This window comes from Echinococcus granulosus, assembly GCF_000524195.1.
Source record: "Echinococcus granulosus chromosome Unknown EG_S00003, whole genome shotgun sequence".
In the NCBI taxonomy this organism is placed as follows: domain Eukaryota; kingdom Metazoa; phylum Platyhelminthes; class Cestoda; order Cyclophyllidea; family Taeniidae; genus Echinococcus; species Echinococcus granulosus.
Window position 1 is genome coordinate 1998348 of NW_020170383.1, and position 20360 is coordinate 2018707.

At 39.8% G+C, this 20360-nt stretch overlaps 4 protein-coding genes across 4 annotated transcripts in view; 1 reads left to right on the forward strand and 3 right to left on the reverse strand. All coding sequences in view use genetic code 11, as the record gives it.

Annotated features, from left to right (window-relative positions):
* Positions 1-956: 956 nt before the first annotated feature.
* Positions 957-6185, forward strand: EGR_00899 (hypothetical protein; the record flags this gene model as incomplete). Its single annotated transcript, XM_024490148.1, has 7 exons — positions 957-992; positions 1358-1416; positions 1803-1853; positions 2973-3201; positions 3692-3921; positions 4370-4865; positions 5832-6185. The coding sequence occupies 7 exons, from the start codon at positions 957-959 to the stop codon at positions 6183-6185; spliced, it is 1455 nt and encodes a 484-aa protein (XP_024355551.1).
* A 455-nt stretch (positions 6186-6640) lies between these two features.
* Positions 6641-10164, reverse strand: EGR_00900 (hypothetical protein; the record flags this gene model as incomplete). The annotated part of the gene is made up of 5 exons (XM_024490149.1): positions 6641-6925; positions 7574-7695; positions 8252-8477; positions 8583-9299; positions 10018-10164. 5 exons carry the CDS (start codon positions 10162-10164, stop codon positions 6641-6643), a joined length of 1497 nt encoding a protein of 498 aa, XP_024355552.1.
* A 1178-nt stretch (positions 10165-11342) lies between these two features.
* Positions 11343-15454, reverse strand: EGR_00901 (hypothetical protein; the record flags this gene model as incomplete). The annotated part of the gene is made up of 8 exons (XM_024490150.1): positions 11343-11405; positions 11868-12362; positions 12687-12751; positions 13373-13496; positions 14134-14261; positions 14977-15280; positions 15317-15378; positions 15427-15454. The coding sequence occupies 8 exons, from the start codon at positions 15452-15454 to the stop codon at positions 11343-11345; spliced, it is 1269 nt and encodes a 422-aa protein (XP_024355553.1).
* Positions 15455-18289: 2835 nt separating this feature from the next.
* The window catches only part of EGR_00902 (Calpain-7), a gene marked incomplete at both ends in the record, with an annotated part of 34806 nt that continues 32735 nt past the window's right edge, over positions 18290-20360 (reverse strand). The window contains 2 exons of the mRNA XM_024490151.1: positions 18290-18434; positions 18542-18771. Of these exons, the coding sequence (XP_024355554.1) occupies positions 18290-18434; positions 18542-18771 (375 nt within the window). The remainder of the gene's footprint in view (positions 18435-18541; positions 18772-20360) is intronic.

A 20360-nucleotide genomic window follows, 5' to 3' on the forward strand; every position in this document is an offset into this window, starting at 1 on the left:
CCATCGGTATTGGTGAGGCGCCACTTTTGTACTTTGAATTAACCTACTTGTACCTCGCTGGGAGGGTTAACCTTCGGGCCATGCCAATAGTCCAAACACCTCTGCGCTGAATATATATTCTGCCCGAGTATTGTGTCTTCTTTCGTCCTCAGGGAAGTCTCGGAACGCTGCAGTTAAGGCCTGTTTTATACGATTGCAATACGCTAGTTGTTTAGGTCCCCGTTTCGGTAAAGGAGCCACTTTGGGTCTCCGTCATTGTGCCCTCGCTGGATTGGCTGGCCTTCAAGCCATGCTAACAGTTTCAAATTCCTTATGCTGAATACATGTATTCTGCTCCGATTCTGTATCTCCTTTCGCCGTCAGGGTAGTCTCGAGGCAATACACTGTAAGGAAAATCAACGAGACTGTGAAGCTAGATTTGTTTGTGCTAACCAAGACTAAAAATGCCAAATGCTAACAAAATTAGCCATAGGGTTGGATTTAATAATGGTTATTATTTCAATTTCATTAAGTGTGCTCATGCTGACCTAAAGTTGGTCTAAATAATAGTTCTTAAAAAGATTTTAAAAAAAAAGTTTGCACAAACAACTTACTTTACTTGCCTGTGTTTTGTTTAAGTCGATGGGATTGGGATGTTTAACTGCGTATTATGTTCTCGTGAAAAATGCAACTTAACAAGACTCCACAGTGTATGGGCTTCATGTGCGTTACCTACATATTAACTTAGGTGATTTACTGTTTTAAACATTGTAGTCAATATTATGGCCTTTTGGCTTAAGTTTTTTTGGAATTAGATCACCCTCTAAAAAGAGGTTTTCTTTAGGCCATTACCGCAAGGTTGGGCCCGTAGACAGGCAAAAAGTTGTAGAAATTTAAAAACACCCTACAGAAGCAACTGTGCTTCCTTTGATCTAAAAAATTGCAACAGAGATGTTGAACGTGCTGCGCAGACCGTAATGTACAGCAGTCTAAACAATAATTCTCTGGCACAGGTATGCTTTTCTTTTACCATAACACATGTTTCATGCCAATTACCACCACAAGACCTGTTATTTTAAGTATTTTACTGTTTAGCTTAATAATCATTTTGACAATTAAGGTATTGCTTAAAATATTGAATTAAATTCACTTTTTAACAACACTTTTTCGCTTTTTATTTAAAAGCAATCATTGAAAAGAACTTGTTGCTATTTTTGACGTTAGATTTTAGTCTTCATATACTTTTACACTTGGAATCCAGCAAAACCATTGCCGGAAGGAACCAGTTAAATTGAGCCCACAATTCACCAGATTTGGCTCATAATTGCATTAAAAAATACAAAATCTCGTATTGTCCTTTGGTTGTTCTCATTCTTAGCCTGTTGAAAGTCCGCATCCTCATTTATTTTCCATCAACCAGAAGGTTTACCGGAAAAGGTGGGTTGATTCATTTTCGGTTTATTCTAGTGGACTAAAAATCAAAATGGGTTTAACAAAATGTTTGAACACTTTTTTATTTGTGTAATTAAGCTTTTTATTTTGTCCGGATATCCATCTCTTCGTCGGTGTGAATTATATTCTTTGACGCATCGAAGGTAATGTAATGTGGAGTCCCCCTTTTATCCCCTGTAGGTTTACCAATAATATTGGCCTCACGAACTAGGATGAAACTCCTATGTACCTAAAGAAAAACGAAACTTCTGTTTAAAATTGCTGTTTCTCTTTTCTTTGCATAATATCACAGATACTTAAAAAGTGCTTAAAATGGCAAGTGGCATTTACTGCGTTTTTTGGGTGTTGATGCTCTCCCCTTTGTTTTTTAGACCAAGGGTTGAGGATACTGTCAATGACATTATTCGTCAAGCAAAACACAAGTATGTTACTCTTTTCTACCCGATTTCATCAAGTTGATAGCCTTCATTTGCATAAAAAACCGAGATTCGACCAATCCATACTTAGTGTTTTAAATTAAGTCAGTTTCTTTAGTGCAGAAGTATTGTTTTTCCAGAAGCAACTTGGCTAGTAAGATCCCCATCACCAGTTGTGTTTATGCTTATCTTGATGTTAATGTCTTTGGATTCAGGCACCCAGCCATTAGCGTGAGCGCTTCCGCTTTAGTAAATTGGTTTCAGATAGGTCTCTAACTATTTGAACGACAATTTCAAAGTAGTTTGTGCATTTGTAAAAGAGCATTTATTTCACTTCACCTAAACTATTGCTATCACTTTGGTTTTTTCGCTTTTACTCAAACCAGTTTAGGAAAAAATGAGAACAGCTAATATGTGAGCTCAAAAATACGACTAGAAAAATCAGATTCTTTAGTTATGGGTGATCGTTAAGCAGACTTTTTCATTCGAATACATCTTATATCTTAAAGGTACAAACCACCTATCATTTAGAGCAAGGACTGGTTATAGTTTTAAAATGTTCACACAATGTTTAAATTAAACTACTAATGATATTTGCTACTTAGATGTATTACATCGTAAATGTGCCGCATATGCCGAAATTCTGTCAATTTTGTTTTGATTTGGTGGACTCAGATGGTACATTATATCTTCAAGTCACTTGTGTGGAACTCGTGTAATCGGTGTCGCGTATCCTCAAATCAACTCTCATTAATTAATAATAAGTTCAAAGTTTTGATTCTTTTTTAGATGTCCGTTAAGAGTATACCATGAAATATTTTGATCGTCTTTATTACGGTTTCCGCCTATTCACCTTCCTTTACGAATGGGAATTTTACTGCACCTCATTTTCAGTTAATTCTAGATTTATTAGTGCCAACAAAACTAGGAAAGTTATATGTTCTGCTGCTCTAGTTATTGGTTCCTATGATTCAATCCTCAAATAAAAAAAGTTATGCCTAAATTTAGTCCAAGCTATATAGCGCATTTATTCTGATTTTAATTACTATGCAGTCATGGTGCATGGTTTGTGATTTTTCTATTTTAATAGTAAAACTGGTTTTTCTGCTAATACGCTTTCATCAGTAACACAGATGGGTCAAACCCTTGTTCAACGAATCCCTACCGACCTTGGAGAAGTATTCGTGACTTGTCTTCTGATATGTATGGACAGGGGGCGATAGCAAGTGTGCAAAGCTTTTACAATTCCAACGGAAATCTTCATGATCAGAAACCACTAGATTGCTCACTGATGCCATCCGAACTAACCCCACAGCATCGTTGTAGCTACAGCAGTTCAGATCAATTTAATGAGGTTTGGTTTGATGTGCCTTATGAAATCGAATGAAGCGATTTTGTTAGTGAAGAATCCAAAAACTTTTGGGAAATACTAATTTCTATCAGTAATAAAAGTCTTATTAAATACGTCTCAAAGCAGGATTAATACTTACCGGCACTTGCTAACGATCGTTCAATTTTACCCAACAGTACTCCGTAGATTCACAACTAAACTTCATGATCGTAAAATACAGCTAAGTCAATGATTTGCCATTATTTTGCTTCGTTTTGATTAGATTAAATGTGATATTGAGTTGTCCATTAATGTGGTAACTTTCTTACCATTTAGGTGAAAGTTATCCTATGGCCATTTCAGCTTAACCAAACTAGATACTGAGTAATTGGCAGTTTCGTGGGTTTTTAGTAATAAAAACTTAAATATTCCGCAGTCAACAAATATCTAATTATGTAGGCCAACTTTATTTCACTTTACATTGAAAGCTCATTTCATTCCTCATATCCATCAGCGACCAAAGTTTTCACGACTTATTAATGATTGCGCTTTGTTGGCACAACCGTCGGATAATGAAGATGACCAACCCCATATTTCGTCAAGCGCTTGTAGTGCCTCATTTAATTGCAATTGCAATGAAACTTCCCGTAAAACTTGGCTGAACCCCTTCCATGCGACCAGTCATTTTAATCATCCCGGAAATCCCTTAGGATCTTCTTACCCCACGGGATATTCGACATGCAGGTTAGTGTTTCGAGGATTTTTAAACCTACGTTAAGGCCATTTTATGCTACAAAATGAATGGGAGTCAATGTATTATGTAAATGAGAAAATCAGCTTCGAATGCCGATGTAATTAGCCACAGAAGTTTTTCTTTCACACTTGAAATCACAACCATGCTGTGCATAGTTATGGCTGTGTTTTAGAAAATCTTTGCATTCAATTTTAGATCGTAAAGTCAGTTGGTCATCACTGGTTTAATAATTGGTAGATCATTGAATCAGTAATAACCCACTTGGTATTGTTTCAGCTTCTGGAATCAGTGCTTAAAGTGGATCGGTAATCTTATGTAATTTAGCTAAACTGTCATTTTATGTGATTTTATCGATTCTATCATGATTTTCCCAGCTTACTAGTTGAATTCAGAAATAATGTTAATATTATTTTAATTTATTGAATTCTGTTGCAGTAGTCAAAGTGGACTTCTGCCGAGGAATTCTTCTGATTGGCATTGTTGGCGGTTCCGAAATCGGCCCTATCTCGAGACCGCCTCCCCCATTCACGAACCCACTCCACCAAAAAACGTCTTTTCACCTTCCTCCCGATTTCCAAATAATGACCCCCTTAGTTCAAATTATCTTGAACCGTTTAGCCACATTCAAGATCTCACAGGAAGGGTGGCTGATTGTCGTTCTCTGTTTCATGACTGTCGGTCCCCATTCTTAGCAGAAAGTCATTTAGGTATTCTTGAAGATGACCGCCTGCTTGGTAACCTATACGCCAGTCATAAAGCCGATAAGTCAAAACACTCTGGAGCTGGAGAAAGGAGGAATGGAAGTTTATCTAGCTCCCTAATCGCGGACCTTACAAAGGACTGGTCACCACTGGCAATTTGTCGTGATGATGGTGGTAACGTACGAAAGGATCGGGCACAGTCTGTATCCATACAGACTGAGAATATTCCCTCAGTGAGTCGATAAATTTATAAGTTTGGCTACAATGTATGGAACATAGAGTTTCAGTAATTTCCCAGTAAATGGACATTTTAATTTATAGTGTGAAAATTGTTTTTAATACGATCATGGTGAATCGCTTTTCATTATTTTATACTTAAGTTAACCTAAAGATTAGCATTTTTACGGTACTTTCCACAATGGCTTGATCTTCATGGTTCGAGTCACCGATACGGCTAACATACTTGTATAAGGTACTCGAATCCTTATCCTAATCATTTTGTAAGCAGTGCTTTTGGCTTAAAATGCATTTAATCGTTGTTTACAAAAGTTCCCGATTGCAGCACTTGCGCACGTACATTGAATCTGTCGCCTAGGCGCCCGCTGAACAATGGAATAGTGTATTCATGGTGGTCTTGCCATCTATAACTCCGATTCATATGAGTCGGCCACATTTGGAATAGTTAGGACTTATAAATGTTCATATTGTAGCCCCCTAAATCATTGCTGAAGGTGAAAGAAGTCATAATGCTAAGACAAAATGTATTGTCGACATATAGAAGTGCTGAGGGGCCACAGGCATGGCTCGAAGGCCATAGCACCGGGTAGAAGCACAAAAAAGTATTACAATAGTGTGCATACCTGAGATTTAATGGTTTATTAACACTGTACATATTCTTGCGGGTTAACATTTTTTTGGTCTTTATAAACTCTATGTATTTTATTGAATCTTTATTTGCGGAAATTCGTGAAGCAAATTACTGAATTATTACTTATTCTAACGACCTTTAAACTAACTGAACACGATCCCATCTATGCATAAGGTCTTTCAACTTTGGCAATCTTGACTACAAGATTTTATGAATTATGGGATGGCGTTTAACATCCACTGCGTTGGTCTTTAAAGGTTCTGTGTATCCACATGTTAACCCCAACGTCTTAATGTATGGATTCTCCACATTTTTCTTCTTACCCTTCTAGACGAATACGGCAGTTCAGACGGATGACTATCTAGTCGTTTGCAAGGAATGTAAAAAGCTTCGTTCAACCCTCGATAGAATCCTTCACAATCAAATGAATCGTCTTGATTCGACCGTCCCCCATGCCAACTTAGAACACTTCCGCACCTCAACTCCCCGTCTCCCCTCAAACTCTTCCCAAATTTGCACCAATGATGCTGGCATTGGCTTTATTTCACCCGTAACTAACGGTACTTGCACAGTTTCGGATTTCCAAAAGAGTGTAAGGACCGGTCCTCCGATGTTATTTGCGAAAAACAAAAACGGTCGCCTACTCTGCAAAGGCTTGAACCTCTCAGGCTCTAATGAGGATTGAACGCCACCGCATTTGGTTCACGCCAATCCATAACCCCCTTTTCTAGCATTGTACATTGTTAAATGCTGTTTATACGTTCAACCTTGTTTTTTTTTCTACTTAGAGCCTGGGAGCACGATCAAGCTAAAGTCCGTCCTGCTACACCTACGCAACTCCGCTTTTAAGGATACTCTTTTGCATCAATAATTATAACTAATATCATTTGATTAAATATGATCAAATGCCCGTTTAAAGGCATATAAATCAACAAATAATTCTGCGTTCTATTTACAAGTGTTGGAGTGGCAACAAAAAAAGGTGTATCGATAACGATCACCTTGGCATTATAAAATGCTTTTCAATGTAGAAAGGCGGAAAATCAAAACCGAGCGAATGCGGAGACAAAAAATTGGGTGAGACACACAGATGATTGAAAGACATGGATTCGTTCTGACTAAGAAAAGGTAGGCCTTCATTTAGTGCCTTGTATGCAGATATGATGAGGGATGGGGCTTCTTTTCTTTTTTCTTGCTCTTTCTCCCAACTGGTCTAGTCATTGCGTCCACGATATTGCTTTGGGAAAATCCGATGTTATTTGATGCGTGGCCGGGAGACGTGACATCAGAATGCTTTCCTGGGTCCAGAAGACGCAGTACCGCTTCTTCCTTGTCCATTCCCGATGACTGTACCGCCAAAATGACAGAGTCTAGTGGAAAGCCCATCTCAGACAGCTCCGACACCATCGTGGCAAACTCCGATGCCTATGAAGTAGATTTGATCAGTCAGGGTTCCGGCATTGAAATAGGGATTTAAAACTTAGGAATTACTGTTCAAAGGAACATCCAGTTTTCTTATGAAAAATTGAAAATAACTAGATTTAATTGTTGTTTACAAAAATAAACAGAGGCATAGACTTAATCCATAAACGAATCAAATTCTAACAAAGAATCGTGCTGTCGATGGAAGGGTTTTACAAAACTGAGAAGGATATTATAAAAGTAACATTTTCTAGATGCGGTTGCATGAGTCCAAAGCAATTTGCCGAGATAACTGAGATGAGAAAATGAGCCAAAAAGTAGCCAGAACGCGCCAGTGAAAAATGCTACTTGTTCCCCACTTGATCCAAACGAACCTTAATTTGAGTGCAAGTGTTACGACCCAATGCAGTTACATCGGTACATATTATCAGACGGCATTGAAATATTGGCTATATCAAAGCTTATAGAATAAGTGATTTAAAACATTCCAATGCACTTGATCACAGGTCAATGAAAACCAGGGAACTCAAATCAATCATCGTCCATTCCGTGCATAAATTTAGGGGTTTCACAGGTCTACAATTCAATAACCATGCTAACCGGGCATGATTCAGCTCGAAAAAAATATCGGATAAAGCAAACACAACTCACTTTGCCAAAGTCATCTGGAGAGAAAATAACCGCGGCTTTACTCACTTCTTCCTTAAAACCCTTTTCCTCAAGTTCAGTCCAATTGCAAAGTTGCGTGATCAGTGTGCCATCGTCTAAATCATCTGGATAAGAAACACAGCAACCTCGATGTGTCATTATTAATTTGAAGCGCCTCAAGTAAATACAATTTGCAATTTCATTACTATTGTGCAAGGAAATAAGAATAATAATAAAGATGGATAGACTACATCATAATGGTTACATCAAATGAGCAAAGAAAAATCAACGCTGTCACCGTTTTAGCGATGAGCAGGAGAGTTCAAGAGCTACTCATAAAACACTGGGGATCTCTCCGTTGTACATGCACTGTAATTTAAGTTTTAAAAACACCTAATCACTTATTGCGATAGGCCAGTAATCTCTACCACAATTGGGATCACCAAATGACTTCATCGGAGAAGCAGAAGAGTTTTTCGGCGTTAAAACTACAATGATTTATCATGGGGCGATAAGGGTATTTAAGAATCTGCCGGTGATAATAGCATAGCCGCAAAAACCTCTTTGGCTGAGACACAGGGCATGTGTTAATCAACAAAGCAGATGCAAAAGTGTTGAAAAATGTGGGCATATTTTACTTATATGCGTATGATATGCAGTAAAAGAAATTGAAGAACGCACCTTTACCTCGGATATAGGTGTTGTGAAGAGCGAGTATTTTGCTACGCCTGAAGCCCATCTTCACCAGTCGAGGTACAATAGGAGGGTCATCGACATGGCCCACGATAGCATATTCAGACGCAATAGGAGAGTCTGGTAGACTCGGCTTCACTTCTGCATCCGGTGAAATAGGTATACGTAGTGCGTTTGGGTGGGATGATGACGGTAGTGATTTAGCTGCCATATTCTACATTCAAAAAAGCAATTGGGGTATCGTCAAAAAAGCCTATCATTTACTTTTAAAAGTATAGGTTAACCTAAGAGCACTTGCAAAAAAGGAGTGGTGACTCACTCGTGTAGGTACAGAATTAGAGTCTCCGTCATAATTATGCTCGACTCTTTCCAAAAGCAATGGCCGACTGTCAGTAACTAGATCCCTTGGTTTGAACACCTCGTCATCAATGTCAAACTTAACAGGGCTGACACTTTTCCGGAAGGGAGACAGGTCAGAGTCCACCGTTCCACTGATTTGAGAAATACGGAACTCAGTCTCAATCTCTGTCGATGACTTTGGTGGTTCTTCAGAAGCCTGCACAGGAGAGTGCGGAAAAAGGTTCGGCTGTGAAGTGGGTGCAGAGGAGGGAGCATGATTCGGTGCATCCTCGTCGACAGAGAGGCGAGGGAAGTTGATGTCTTTGAGGCTGCTAAACATGTGCTGTTTTTTATTGTCAGCATCCAGGATGCCAGGCATTGGCATCGATGCCAAAACATCCCGCAGTTCTTCCAGATCGTTAATCGTGCCCAATTCAGCAGCCACGAACGGATCATCTCGCGGTCCCTGAACCTCGAAGTCTTCCACCAGGGAACGGTCCAACGGCGGTTGAGGCTGAGATAACGCAGGCCCGTCTGAAGTAACAGCAGTTTTCTCGGGTTCTAACATGGTTAAGTGAGGCGTAGGTTGCAGCATGGTTTGATCCCTCTTTGCATTATCTTCTTCCAATTTTCGCCTCTCCTGCTGCTCGGCAACTTCGTAACCTTTTAATACCTCCCTCTCGAAATCAAAATTATACTAAAACAATAAGCCAGGAAGCGTGTTAGGATGTTGCTTTTTAGCAGTGCTTTATCCCCTCTAAACTCTATTAGGAAAATCGCGGAATGGTTCGACATAAACAGCGAAGCACGTTTTTCAAATGACCAACCTTAGAAACTATATATCCAGTACACTGCAACACACTAACTGTGTGAACATTTGCTAAAATGCTCACTAAATACCCTAACAATAGAAGTGCTGGTAAGATAAAATTGAGAATCTGTACTAGTAAAAGAATGTGCCTCCGATTTATAAAATACTCAAGCACGCGCAGCAATATTAACTATTTAGAAAAACGCCCGAATCCAATACATGGAAATAAGGTGCCAGAGCTAACAGATCCATTCTATCAATCTAAAATGAAGGCTCAGAAAAATGCTTAATATAACACACCTTGGATGAATTGAAGGAAGCACACATCATGTACGATACACCCTAGCATAGTTAATGTGATGTAGAGTAAAATATGTACAAGTAGACAATTAGAAGCAGAACTAGATGGGTAATTAGCATGACCTATGACACATCATATGTGGCATCCCTCTTGATGTCCAACTTAAAAAGTTGTGATTTCAAAACCTGAAGTCACCGTAAGACAGACGAACACTATAAAAGTCAGGAAAATAAAAGCACAACCCATAATGAACTCAGTTTCGATAATATCTGGAAAGGGAGTTTAGATCTTAAAGAAAATCACCTCGTGGTGCCGTCTGAGGACTTGCAGATCTGTGAATTTGGATGGAATATCGGGGACGACCACAACTCTGTCCCTAAATACAAAATGAACTCCAAGTAACATAGAAGGACCCCAATGATCATCCCTTCTAGACACGTTCTCCAACATAAGGGCTGAGTGGGACACACTACGAAACAGCTTCAAAATAACCCCGGTTTTGGGGGAAGATTGTAACAATTTCTTGAAATGCAGAGCAGATCAGTTTTATGCAGGTGAGCAAATCCAATGAATGCCTATTTGCTCACACATCTTTCAAAATGAATTTGGATTATTATTATGAAACTGGATTAAACCATCTAGATTTGGATGCGTTTCACTAATATTAGCAGCCGAAATTTCATTCAACCGCACCAGAACTGAAACTTTGCAACAATAAAAGTGGTTTGCGCCAGTCAAACAAATATTTTGTCTCTAGTACATGTTGATGCTATTCTACTTCAACATTCAGCACACTTATTATAGATGCAGGTAATAGGTTTAGATATAGCTCTTAGGTGAAAAGCAGTCAGGCCATGGTAATTACTTGACCATGGATTTGATTTTCTTTCTGAAGCAGCAACAGGCTCCATTCACCTCCACACCTTGATAACCAGTGAGGTACCACCATACGTCTCAACTAAAAAATCACTTTCCCTACCAAATATTGTTCGTCCCAAGAGTACTCTCAGCAAATATTGAACTTTGCGAGAGACGAAGAGTTGCTATAGTACAACTACATCGTAGCGAGTTGATATTATCCAACTGCGTGCTGAACGATGCGGGGATTTTGGACCGCGCTCTCGGTATTTACGCCCTTTGGCATTAACTTTGGGCCGTGCTAGTGCCCCTTAGAAACTCTGTACCTGAGTGGTATATTTTGCCTTACCACCGCGACTTATTACTACTTCAGAGAATGTTAAGAAGACTACATGAAAATGAAAATGCCTACAGATTTTTTGACTTACTGCGTAAATTACCAGTCCCAATTTTGTTGTCTTATACAAACTCCGGAATTATAAATTCAATGCTATATCTCACTTTATGGGCAAGCATTTTTCAGTCCCCTGCAAGAAGACGTGTTCCCCAACTTACAACAAGTATATTAATCGTTGTCTTGGTTTTGACTCTAGAAGTAAGACAGGACAGTTAAAGGGAGAAATGAGAGACAAAGTATAAAGTTCCACACTTTCAAAGCCTGTTAAGAATGTTGTATTTAAACAGCCATTCTCCTGATACCGCAGTCAGGACAAAACCTTGCACTTGTGCTCGGAAATTTTGCACCGCATTCGTGACAGTAGAACCCCCTGTTAGTTCTTCGAGTCTGTGAACTCTGTCGTCCAGCTAAAGGCTCGCGTCTGGAAGCCATGTTGCTTTAGGGGAAAATTGCAACAAATACATTAAAATATCCAAATTTTACAACAATGATGCAACAAACAAGAGAAAATTGTAACAAACTGCAACGCAGCACTTAACACTCGCACCTTTTCGGCAACGCCATGAACCGAAATTGTAGTTTACGGGATCACTTACGTCGCCCTCACAGGGATGCCACTTGGTAACACCCAACGAGGATTGGGCTTTCCAAATTTATGGTTGCTTTCTAATATCTGTTCTCTATTTCCAATACGATCAACTCGATCAAGATCAATTCGACTTCCAAACGAACCAGAACCGGTTACCCTGCTGGTGTGGGAATTATGAATTCTTGAAGATTTTCTGAAGTTTATCGATGCAATCTCGGGTACTAGTGGTGGAGGCATCCGTGGCTCAACACGTTTAGGCCAACTAACAGGTTTGCTCGCGTTATTTTTAAGTGGAGACTGAGATTTTACCAAGTTCTTGCTAAAGGCTTGAGCGTCCATGTAGTGCTGGTAAGTTCGTCCAGTTCGAAGCGTCACTGCTTGGTTGAGAAAAGCAGAATTATTATTTAAGGGAGGCGAACGATCTTTTGGAATACCCGAGGAAATATTTCTAGTGCTGCCATTGGTGTTGAGGGAAGAGTGTCGAGAAATCGCACCTCTGACTGAATGAGACGACTGCGAACGCTGAAGCTGATGGTCATCCCCAGGCATGCAAGGTTGGGTCTCTGACAGATTTGTATCACTTTTTAATGTATTTACGTAATCTAAAAGCTGATGCTGTGAGTCTTCCACATCAAAGGTGCTGTTGCAAGCATCTTCGGGTCCAGAGGACGATGGAGGCGAGTGAGGTTTGTCGTGCAAGTATCCTGAATTGAAATCACCATACCTGCTGTGGTTTTTAGCGCCTCCTTCCGCATTTGCAGATGGCATGGGACTTCGTTTTTGTGATGAGGCTCGAGAACTAGGCTTAAAAGGACATATTTGACCTCTTAAAGACTTCTGGGAAATGGTATGCAACCTAAATTCAGATTCACTTTTATTCACGCCTCATTAAAACCAAATACATACATGACAAAAGGGTCTACAAACTACTTATTCTTGACGAATTACGCAAAATACATTTCAAAAAGTACCTGTGTTCATAAAATCAGTGATAACGAATAAAATGTTTTCGGTTCTCAAAATAACTGTTTTTGTGCGAAGTGACGAAACTCATAGCTAACTTTAAAAACTTTTCATGCTTAAAATTCGTTTAGAAGAAGACACTTCTTTTTAAAATACCTATCTTACTCTTTTCGTTGGTGTCCTAATAGCAGTAGGAGACTCAAGACTCCGAGTTGTGTTCGACAGCGAACCTGAAAGAAGACACTTGATTCACATCGTCGTCGATATTATCATTGTCGATTGATAATAACGCGTTAAATTCCATAAAACTCGTCCCACTTTTAGGCATTCACTCTGCTAAGACTATGGACAAATGCCGTAGTACACTGACCCATTGGTTGTGTACCCTTAATTGAGCCCTTTCTAGTCTTCAAAACAGAGTTTGGTAATTAAAACTACTTTAAGTAGAGCTTTAAATAGTCCATTGTTGTTGTGAGACCACATGTCAGGAGGGCACATGAAAACCATGGTCTTTAGATCGTGTAAAATTATTTCACAATGCCTAATCTCATTCCCTCTACCATGTTTTCCTTCTCTACAACACCGACCATCACATCAACACATTTGTAGGCTAAAGTTAAAAGTAGTTTTAGCCTAACCATAATTCACCATCACATTAAGTAGATGAATGCAAAAAATCTTAGAAAACTTGAGAATTTTACCCACACTTCAATCTCCTTAATAACCTTCAAAAATGAATGACATACGACTCTGCGACACTGTGCAAAAGTAGTTATCAGTGATTTTGATTTGGCGACTGCAAAATCTACTTATAATCTAAGGTTTTGACTACAGAGAATTACATAGCCTACCATCTCCCTTTCCACTCTTCGATATAGCCGGGGATTTTAACGGCTTTTGAGTCACTGATCTGCCCAATTGATCGTTTTTCCGTTGGTATGTGCTGTTCATTGCAGCAATGGGTTTTTGATCAGGCTAAAGAATTTGCAGAAACGTACAAACGGTCCGTTTTTATTCAATGATATTTATTTTGGTTTTGAAAGCAGTCACTAAGGCAATTTGCTTAGCAACCAAGCCGTGATACTACGTTCTCCTACAACTGCTTTTGTTTTGGTATAACTCTGCTTCATAATGCATGAGTTGTTAATGCGTAGCAGACACTTACGGCATTCAGAAGCTACCAAAACACTGGAATCTAGGGAGGCATTCCACATTGTTTGAGTTAAAATTAACCTGCTATATGAAATATGAAATAAATTAAGCGTGCCGATTACCCCATTACAACTTGAACGAGTCATTCGCTTTGGTGCATAAAATAACCGAGATGATCATTTATTTTTACAAAAAACAACCAGTGTGCATTATTTGGACCATTACTTGCACTTGAATATTTGAGATTTAATTGCAGCGGAGATAAATTCAATTCACAGTGAAGACCATGGTTTACTACTCTGTGCTGCCACCTAAAATTGCATTTTCATTCATACACATCCTTGAGTGTGCAAGCTCCATAACTTTTCACTTTATTGAGTTGTCTCAACTTATAATAATCCTCCTTTGCGGAAAAAATGCATAATTTTAGCAGGATTACAAGGCAGAAAATACACCTCACTCTTTTAGTTGATCTGTTTGTCGTTTGCCTCATCCTTTCACGCTCCGATTTTTCCTTACAAAAAGGAATGTGACGCTCTGCCGCACTCTCATTAAATCTTCTGTTGCAGTACTGGCACTGGATAAGATCTGGTAGTGGTAAGAAAGTTTAAAAATTACTAAAAAGTATGTTATAGGGGCCTAAACTGGCTAAACATGTTAAATCTTGTCAAAATTTAGGTCACTCATGGGTACTTCAAAGGAGATGATAAGATCAATAACCGCTTCAATTCGTGACGCGCTAAGAGTCTAAGCAAATTTTACTCCACATACTTGCTTTTCAAGTCTTGGAAATTTTAAATCATAAGGTATTCCGGAACAAACCTGCCCCTAGAAACCTTTGGAATATAATGCTTCAGTGAAAGTGACATTTACAGCATGAGATTCGTTATACAAGAATATGGATATAGCACCTAATTTGAAGTTCCTGTCAAAATATACGTACAATGTTTGTGGTATTAGGTGAAACTTAAAAAAATACTTTGTACATTTATCATCAGATAAGGATACACTGAGGATTCAGTCGCATTAAAGTACAAATTAGTTAATCAATTAAATTTAAATCTATTTAAAAACCTATATTCAAGGAAGTACTTCTGGTATCAAGCCTGGAACAATAATTTTTTCCACATAGGCTCGATTACTATGAGGTAATGCTATTTAGTTTCTAATCGTGGATACTACTTGGAACTTATAGGGGAATGGCTGTAAAATCTTTAGTAATTTGCATAAAGGCAAGTTGGTTGCCAAAAACTCAGCTTAACAAAATTTCCACTAATCAGTTTCTGAAAAAAACTTTGTTTACCTGGATCGATTGTGGGAGGAGCCACTGGATACGGAAGGGCAGAGCCACCTTTGGACACTGCATTTTGGTATGCTTTTGCAGACCTTATTGTGTTAATAAATTCCCTGTGCTTAACTCGCCAGTTATCGCGCTTTTTTTCTGCTCTTATTAGCCTTTCGTCTTTGTTGGGTTCACGAGGCACTATTTCCCCTGGTCGGATTGTTTTACTGATTGGAATGCCTGTGCCCCTCGCCCTCATTTTACCACTGTCAAATATCTTTGGTTTTCGCTTAGAAGCTCTTTTGCAAATGTTTTCATGCTTTTCCTAAAAAACAACCATACACATCTTGTAGAAACCTACAATGATATCAGCCCGAAATTTTCGCGAACATACGCTGCAAGGAACAAGTTCAAAACGTTCAACTAAAAGAGTTTAAGTTAAAATATGTGCTATTAGATTTTTTTATTTACCTTCCGATGTTTTGTCGTCAAAGTACATTCTGGATTTAACCAAAACTTTGGAGGGCCAACTGGCGTATCCGCATTTGAGGCACTACGCTTTCTGCAATAGGATGACAATTACTTTAAAACACATGAACTGCCCCTACACGAGGCAATTTGAAAGGAAAGTTCTAGGAGGACTGGACAACTAGGCACCAATAAACTATACTACTGCGAAAACCAAATAGACGCGTAGTTGTAAGTTGACACAAATCTGCAGCTTTGAAAGGAACAAACAAAAAAACGTTAAATTTGTCTTTTGTAAGTTTAAAAAATTAGGTTAGGCAAAATGCGCAAAAAATCACAGCATAGCACAAATAATAATGTTGTCACTTGCATTTTGGTCAGGTCCCAATCCTGTAATATGTAGTGAGACTTCAAATATTTATATTTGGTTTATTGTTACGTTAACTCTGAGAGCAATAACACACTTGCTTGAGAATCCGTCAGTCTGAAATTTTTTAAGGTAATTTTGCTTGCTGTCTTTGCTTAAATTTGAAAATGCTAATCTGAAACATTATAAAAATACTAATGTGGCATTTCATAGACTCCCTTGAAGGCAAAAAAAACACTCTCTAGCAGAACACATATATATTTAGTATTCATTATGACTTAGGGCTAATAACATGAACCGAAGGCCAGTCCGTCTGGAGGCACAATTGCGGAGACCCAAATTGTGTCTTTTACTAAAACCAAGTGCTAAACATGGAGGTAACGAATCACACAGGCTCTCTCCTCTTTTGAGCGTAGTTCCCAGCGCTCCTCTTGGTCAACCTTCTGTGTTAGCTATCTAAACTCATTAGGTGCTGTAAGGAAACACTCGCTCACCAACTGTCAATCATCAAATTTGTGTGCAACTGAAGAGATACTTGAACGGAACTTCGCTGATTCCTCAGGACAATTCAACTGGGTCTCCACTTTCGTTCTGAATAGGAACTGGTCTCGGGAGAGGGGAATAGCGTTGGCCATTACGCGTGTTTATAGCTAGTCATGCCAATACCAACCTAAAAGCAAGGCCTTATAACAATGGACGGGTTTTGGCGCAGTTCCGTGGAGCTAGAGCTTCGCTTCCATTCCTCATTGCCACCTTTCTCCCTTCATTTGAGTGATTTCCAGCCATATTTACCTGGGTTCTACCAGCTCTTGCAGAGGTGAAGGAAATATCGCGTGTGGACTTCATTGATATCTACTGCAGATACGGTAGACAGCGCCATAACGAACATTTCCAGATGGTTAACATCTTTTAATGACTTCCCTACAGAGCACGGGACGAAGGAAGGTAGCAAAGACGGGCGCCATTTCCGGTCCTTTTTGTTATGAGTCGTCATCGATCCTCCCATTCGAGGTAATCGCCCTTCTTCCGAACAGCTAGGGTTTATCACCAAATCGGGATAAATGGGCTTTAAGATCGGGTTAGCTTTCCGTTGTCACCTATGTAGTGCCCGGGTCTTCCCTAAAGACGAAAGAACACAATAATACTCGGACAGAATATGTAATACTTATATTGATTAAATTTACCTTTTAAAGAAGAAGCAGGTAGTCTACTCGAGCCTCGTGATTGAGGAGTGATCAACATTTTCCGAACCAGTGAAGAGCTCAGTGTCCCCATCCTCCTAACTTGCACCTATGCCCATTGATGCTAACCAATAACTATGTCTTATTCCAATCATCCTCTCCGTTCTAAGGGTATGAAGGCCAGGAAAAGATAAACGAGGATCGTACTACAATATGTATTCGACATACAGTAGAAACTAGAGCCACTGGCATGGTCCAGAGGTTGGCCCTCCCAGCAGACAATAGCAGAGCACTCAAATTGCCTCTTTATTAAAGCCAGAACCAAAACAACCAGCGTACCACACCAGGCTTCGTAAGAAGTAGTGCATTCTTGACCATTCTAAAGGGTTCTCCTTCCACAGGTGATACCAAAGTTCGTGCTTTTTTCGAATCAAAATACATTTCGAAACTAAACCACTGCTTTTCTACCTTGCTGATATCACCAATAAATTCAGAATGAGAAAGACCTTGAAATCGAACCGAAGATCAAAGTAGAAACGATAGTGCTGTTCTGATTCTTAGACTTTTCATTTTGCATTAGCTTTGCCCCTTTTTGATTCTTCAAGGCTGATAGTTCCGGCTAAATCCCCGTATATAGCTAGGCTACGGGAATACACTCTTCATCTGGCAAAAAATTATTGACTGAACGCGCCACCGAATGCTGCCCAGGGATGATTTGATACTCTGTTTCACCATAAATTCAGCTGTGTAAGGTCCACATCCATAGTTGTGCTCTAACCTGGTGGCACCGCCTCCCAACACTGCACAGTCCTCCAGCTCCCTGCGCATTCCCGGTGGATTTTTTTTACGCTGGTATGGATTGCCGTCACGCAAGGGAAACCCGAAACACCAAGCATCTAGTGCGTAACTCCACCCACCCACCGCCGTAGTCAGACTTTTCGCGTTTTAATCGGGAACAAAGGTAGTGACATCAACGACGAATCCAAGATACTTAATTTGCATTAGTTCCCGCCAACTTGATCTAATGAATGTTATTAGACGGCCACGCACCACCAACACTGCGATTCTCAATATTTGTCAAACCGGGCATCAATATTCAATAACAATGCAGTCATTTCGAGAAGTTATTGCAGGCAGCAGTTCAAAAAATAATAAGTTAGCTTCAGCGGTAATAAAAAGCATTAAAAAAGGAACTCAGGTGAGAGCCTATTCATCGGGTCCAGGCAACACAGCACTAGGAGGAGGAAAATGAAAGCACAGCACTTTCGCCCACGCACATGCATACAGCGTCATGCGAGTGCACGTGCTCGCGCACGTTTTACTGAAGCCGAGAGAGTGTCAGTGGGCGAGTGCTCTTCACCGAGAGGATGAAGGGACCCTCTTGGAGCGGTTCGAAGGTCGCCACTGTTACTTTATACCGTCCTCCCGACAGTCCCGCCATTTCCAGCATGGTGTAGCCTCGACTAAAAACAAGTATATAAATAACTTCATTTAACAAGACAGTTTCTATCGTAAGGCAAATAGGGAGTGGGAGAAGCGTGATGCAGAGGGTAGGGGAAGGGAAACGCACCGATAGTTGCCGGTGGAGAGGGAGCGCGCAGTGTTGAGGGGCGAAGAGTTAGTAAGGCTCACGACGTCCCATGTGAACCCGATGGCAAAGTCGCGCGGGCCGCGCACCTCCACCAATACCTGGTTATCCGCCTCGTTATTCGGCCACACCAACTCAAAAGTGGGATTATTGTGGAAATTGGCGTAGTTCTGACATCCCGCTGCTGTCTCGCCCTTCCACTCTCCGTTCATCTACATGGCAGAGGCACCGAGTCAATTTTAATAGCATAATCATGGAAGTGGTGTGATCGTCTAGCGAAACAATATCCTTCATCTGCCGTAAATATTCCAGAAAATCAGTTGACGGATACAATTTAGGAGCACAGTGTTGCTCAAAGCAGAGGAATGAGCTATAGATTCATGCACCTTCATCAGAAAAAAACCATAGCGGTATGGCTGTCTACAAATGAAAAATCTGCATAGAAAAGTTATTCCAATCTGAATCTCACGTGTGCACAACGCAGATAACTTTTTCATAAAACTCAAACATGTCTTCAGGTAACGATATGTCAATTTCGTGCAACAAGTTCAAATTTCGACATACCTAGCTTGAACCTTTTTTCAACTTTAGCTTTTCTAGAAGTAACCATTCGAAAAGTCACTTTTGGTTCTTGCTTTCAAATGAAAAGACTACTATAGTTGGATGACTCGCTAGCTTGATCCAAGATCGAAAATTAGCCCTCCCGCACTCCCAACAGTGTTTTACTACGCAAAAATGTGTGGAGTATCGATTCCGAACTTCCTGCGATAGCATTTCGAACTGCGAATGGTTAACAGGATCTATCAACTCAATCCTCGGAATCGGTTAGTAAAAGCGATTTTTATGAATTTCGTATTGGACTCAAGTAAGTACAACTAACCGCATATGTGATAATCGAGATAAAGATCGTTTTGTCATGCCAGGTAAGTCTGAAGATCAGAAAAAGTCCCATCAGCTGCACAAGTTAGTAATAGGGCATAAAGATTTGAGAATGGTTCATTTCGACCACACGTGAATACGGTAGCAGTTTTCAGTCATTATAATCATTACATCTTATTGACATCACTGTAGTAAAGAATTATGCAACTTCAAAGCAAATTTTAATTCAAACACAAATACCTGAGGTTGCACAAAATTAAAAAAATCAGCAAAAAGATAATCTTGCATGCGTTTAACTTTGATGGGCCTTTCCCAACACCTTTCAATTAAGGCATTCCTACAAACCTATTTAAAAGGACACGAAGTTTACTTGACATAAAATCTCGTGACTTTCTATTTCTTCAACTGCTCCTTTTAATTAGACGATATCAGGTAACACGATAAAAGATGTTTCAATATTGAAGTGATTGGAGCTGAAGCGAATTACCCTGAAAAAAGTAAAGTCAATTCAATCATCTTCCATTATCAAGCCTTTTCCTATATCCCTAACAGCACGTTTTAACACGTCTAGAAGGTGGTGACAGTGGCACCTTTAATGAGTGTCACTACAGACGAAGGGTTGCTAACCCCAGGCGCAGACAGAAACGCTCACCGCCACACAAATGCACAGCAACAAAAGAACCCACTAGCATCCACACAGTTACACCGGCTGTCATTCTAATCATGACTCAAGAGCTTAAAATAGCACCACAAGAGTGAAAGGCAAATGTGAATGACCTTAGCAGAAAGAATCATGTACGACAGGCACGTATATGCAACAAAAACACCGATATAGTCGGCAGTACAGGAGAGGGGTATAATAGTCCTAGTGACGACAATTTAAATCGGAGCAGGCCAGAACTGATGCCTATTTCACGCACAG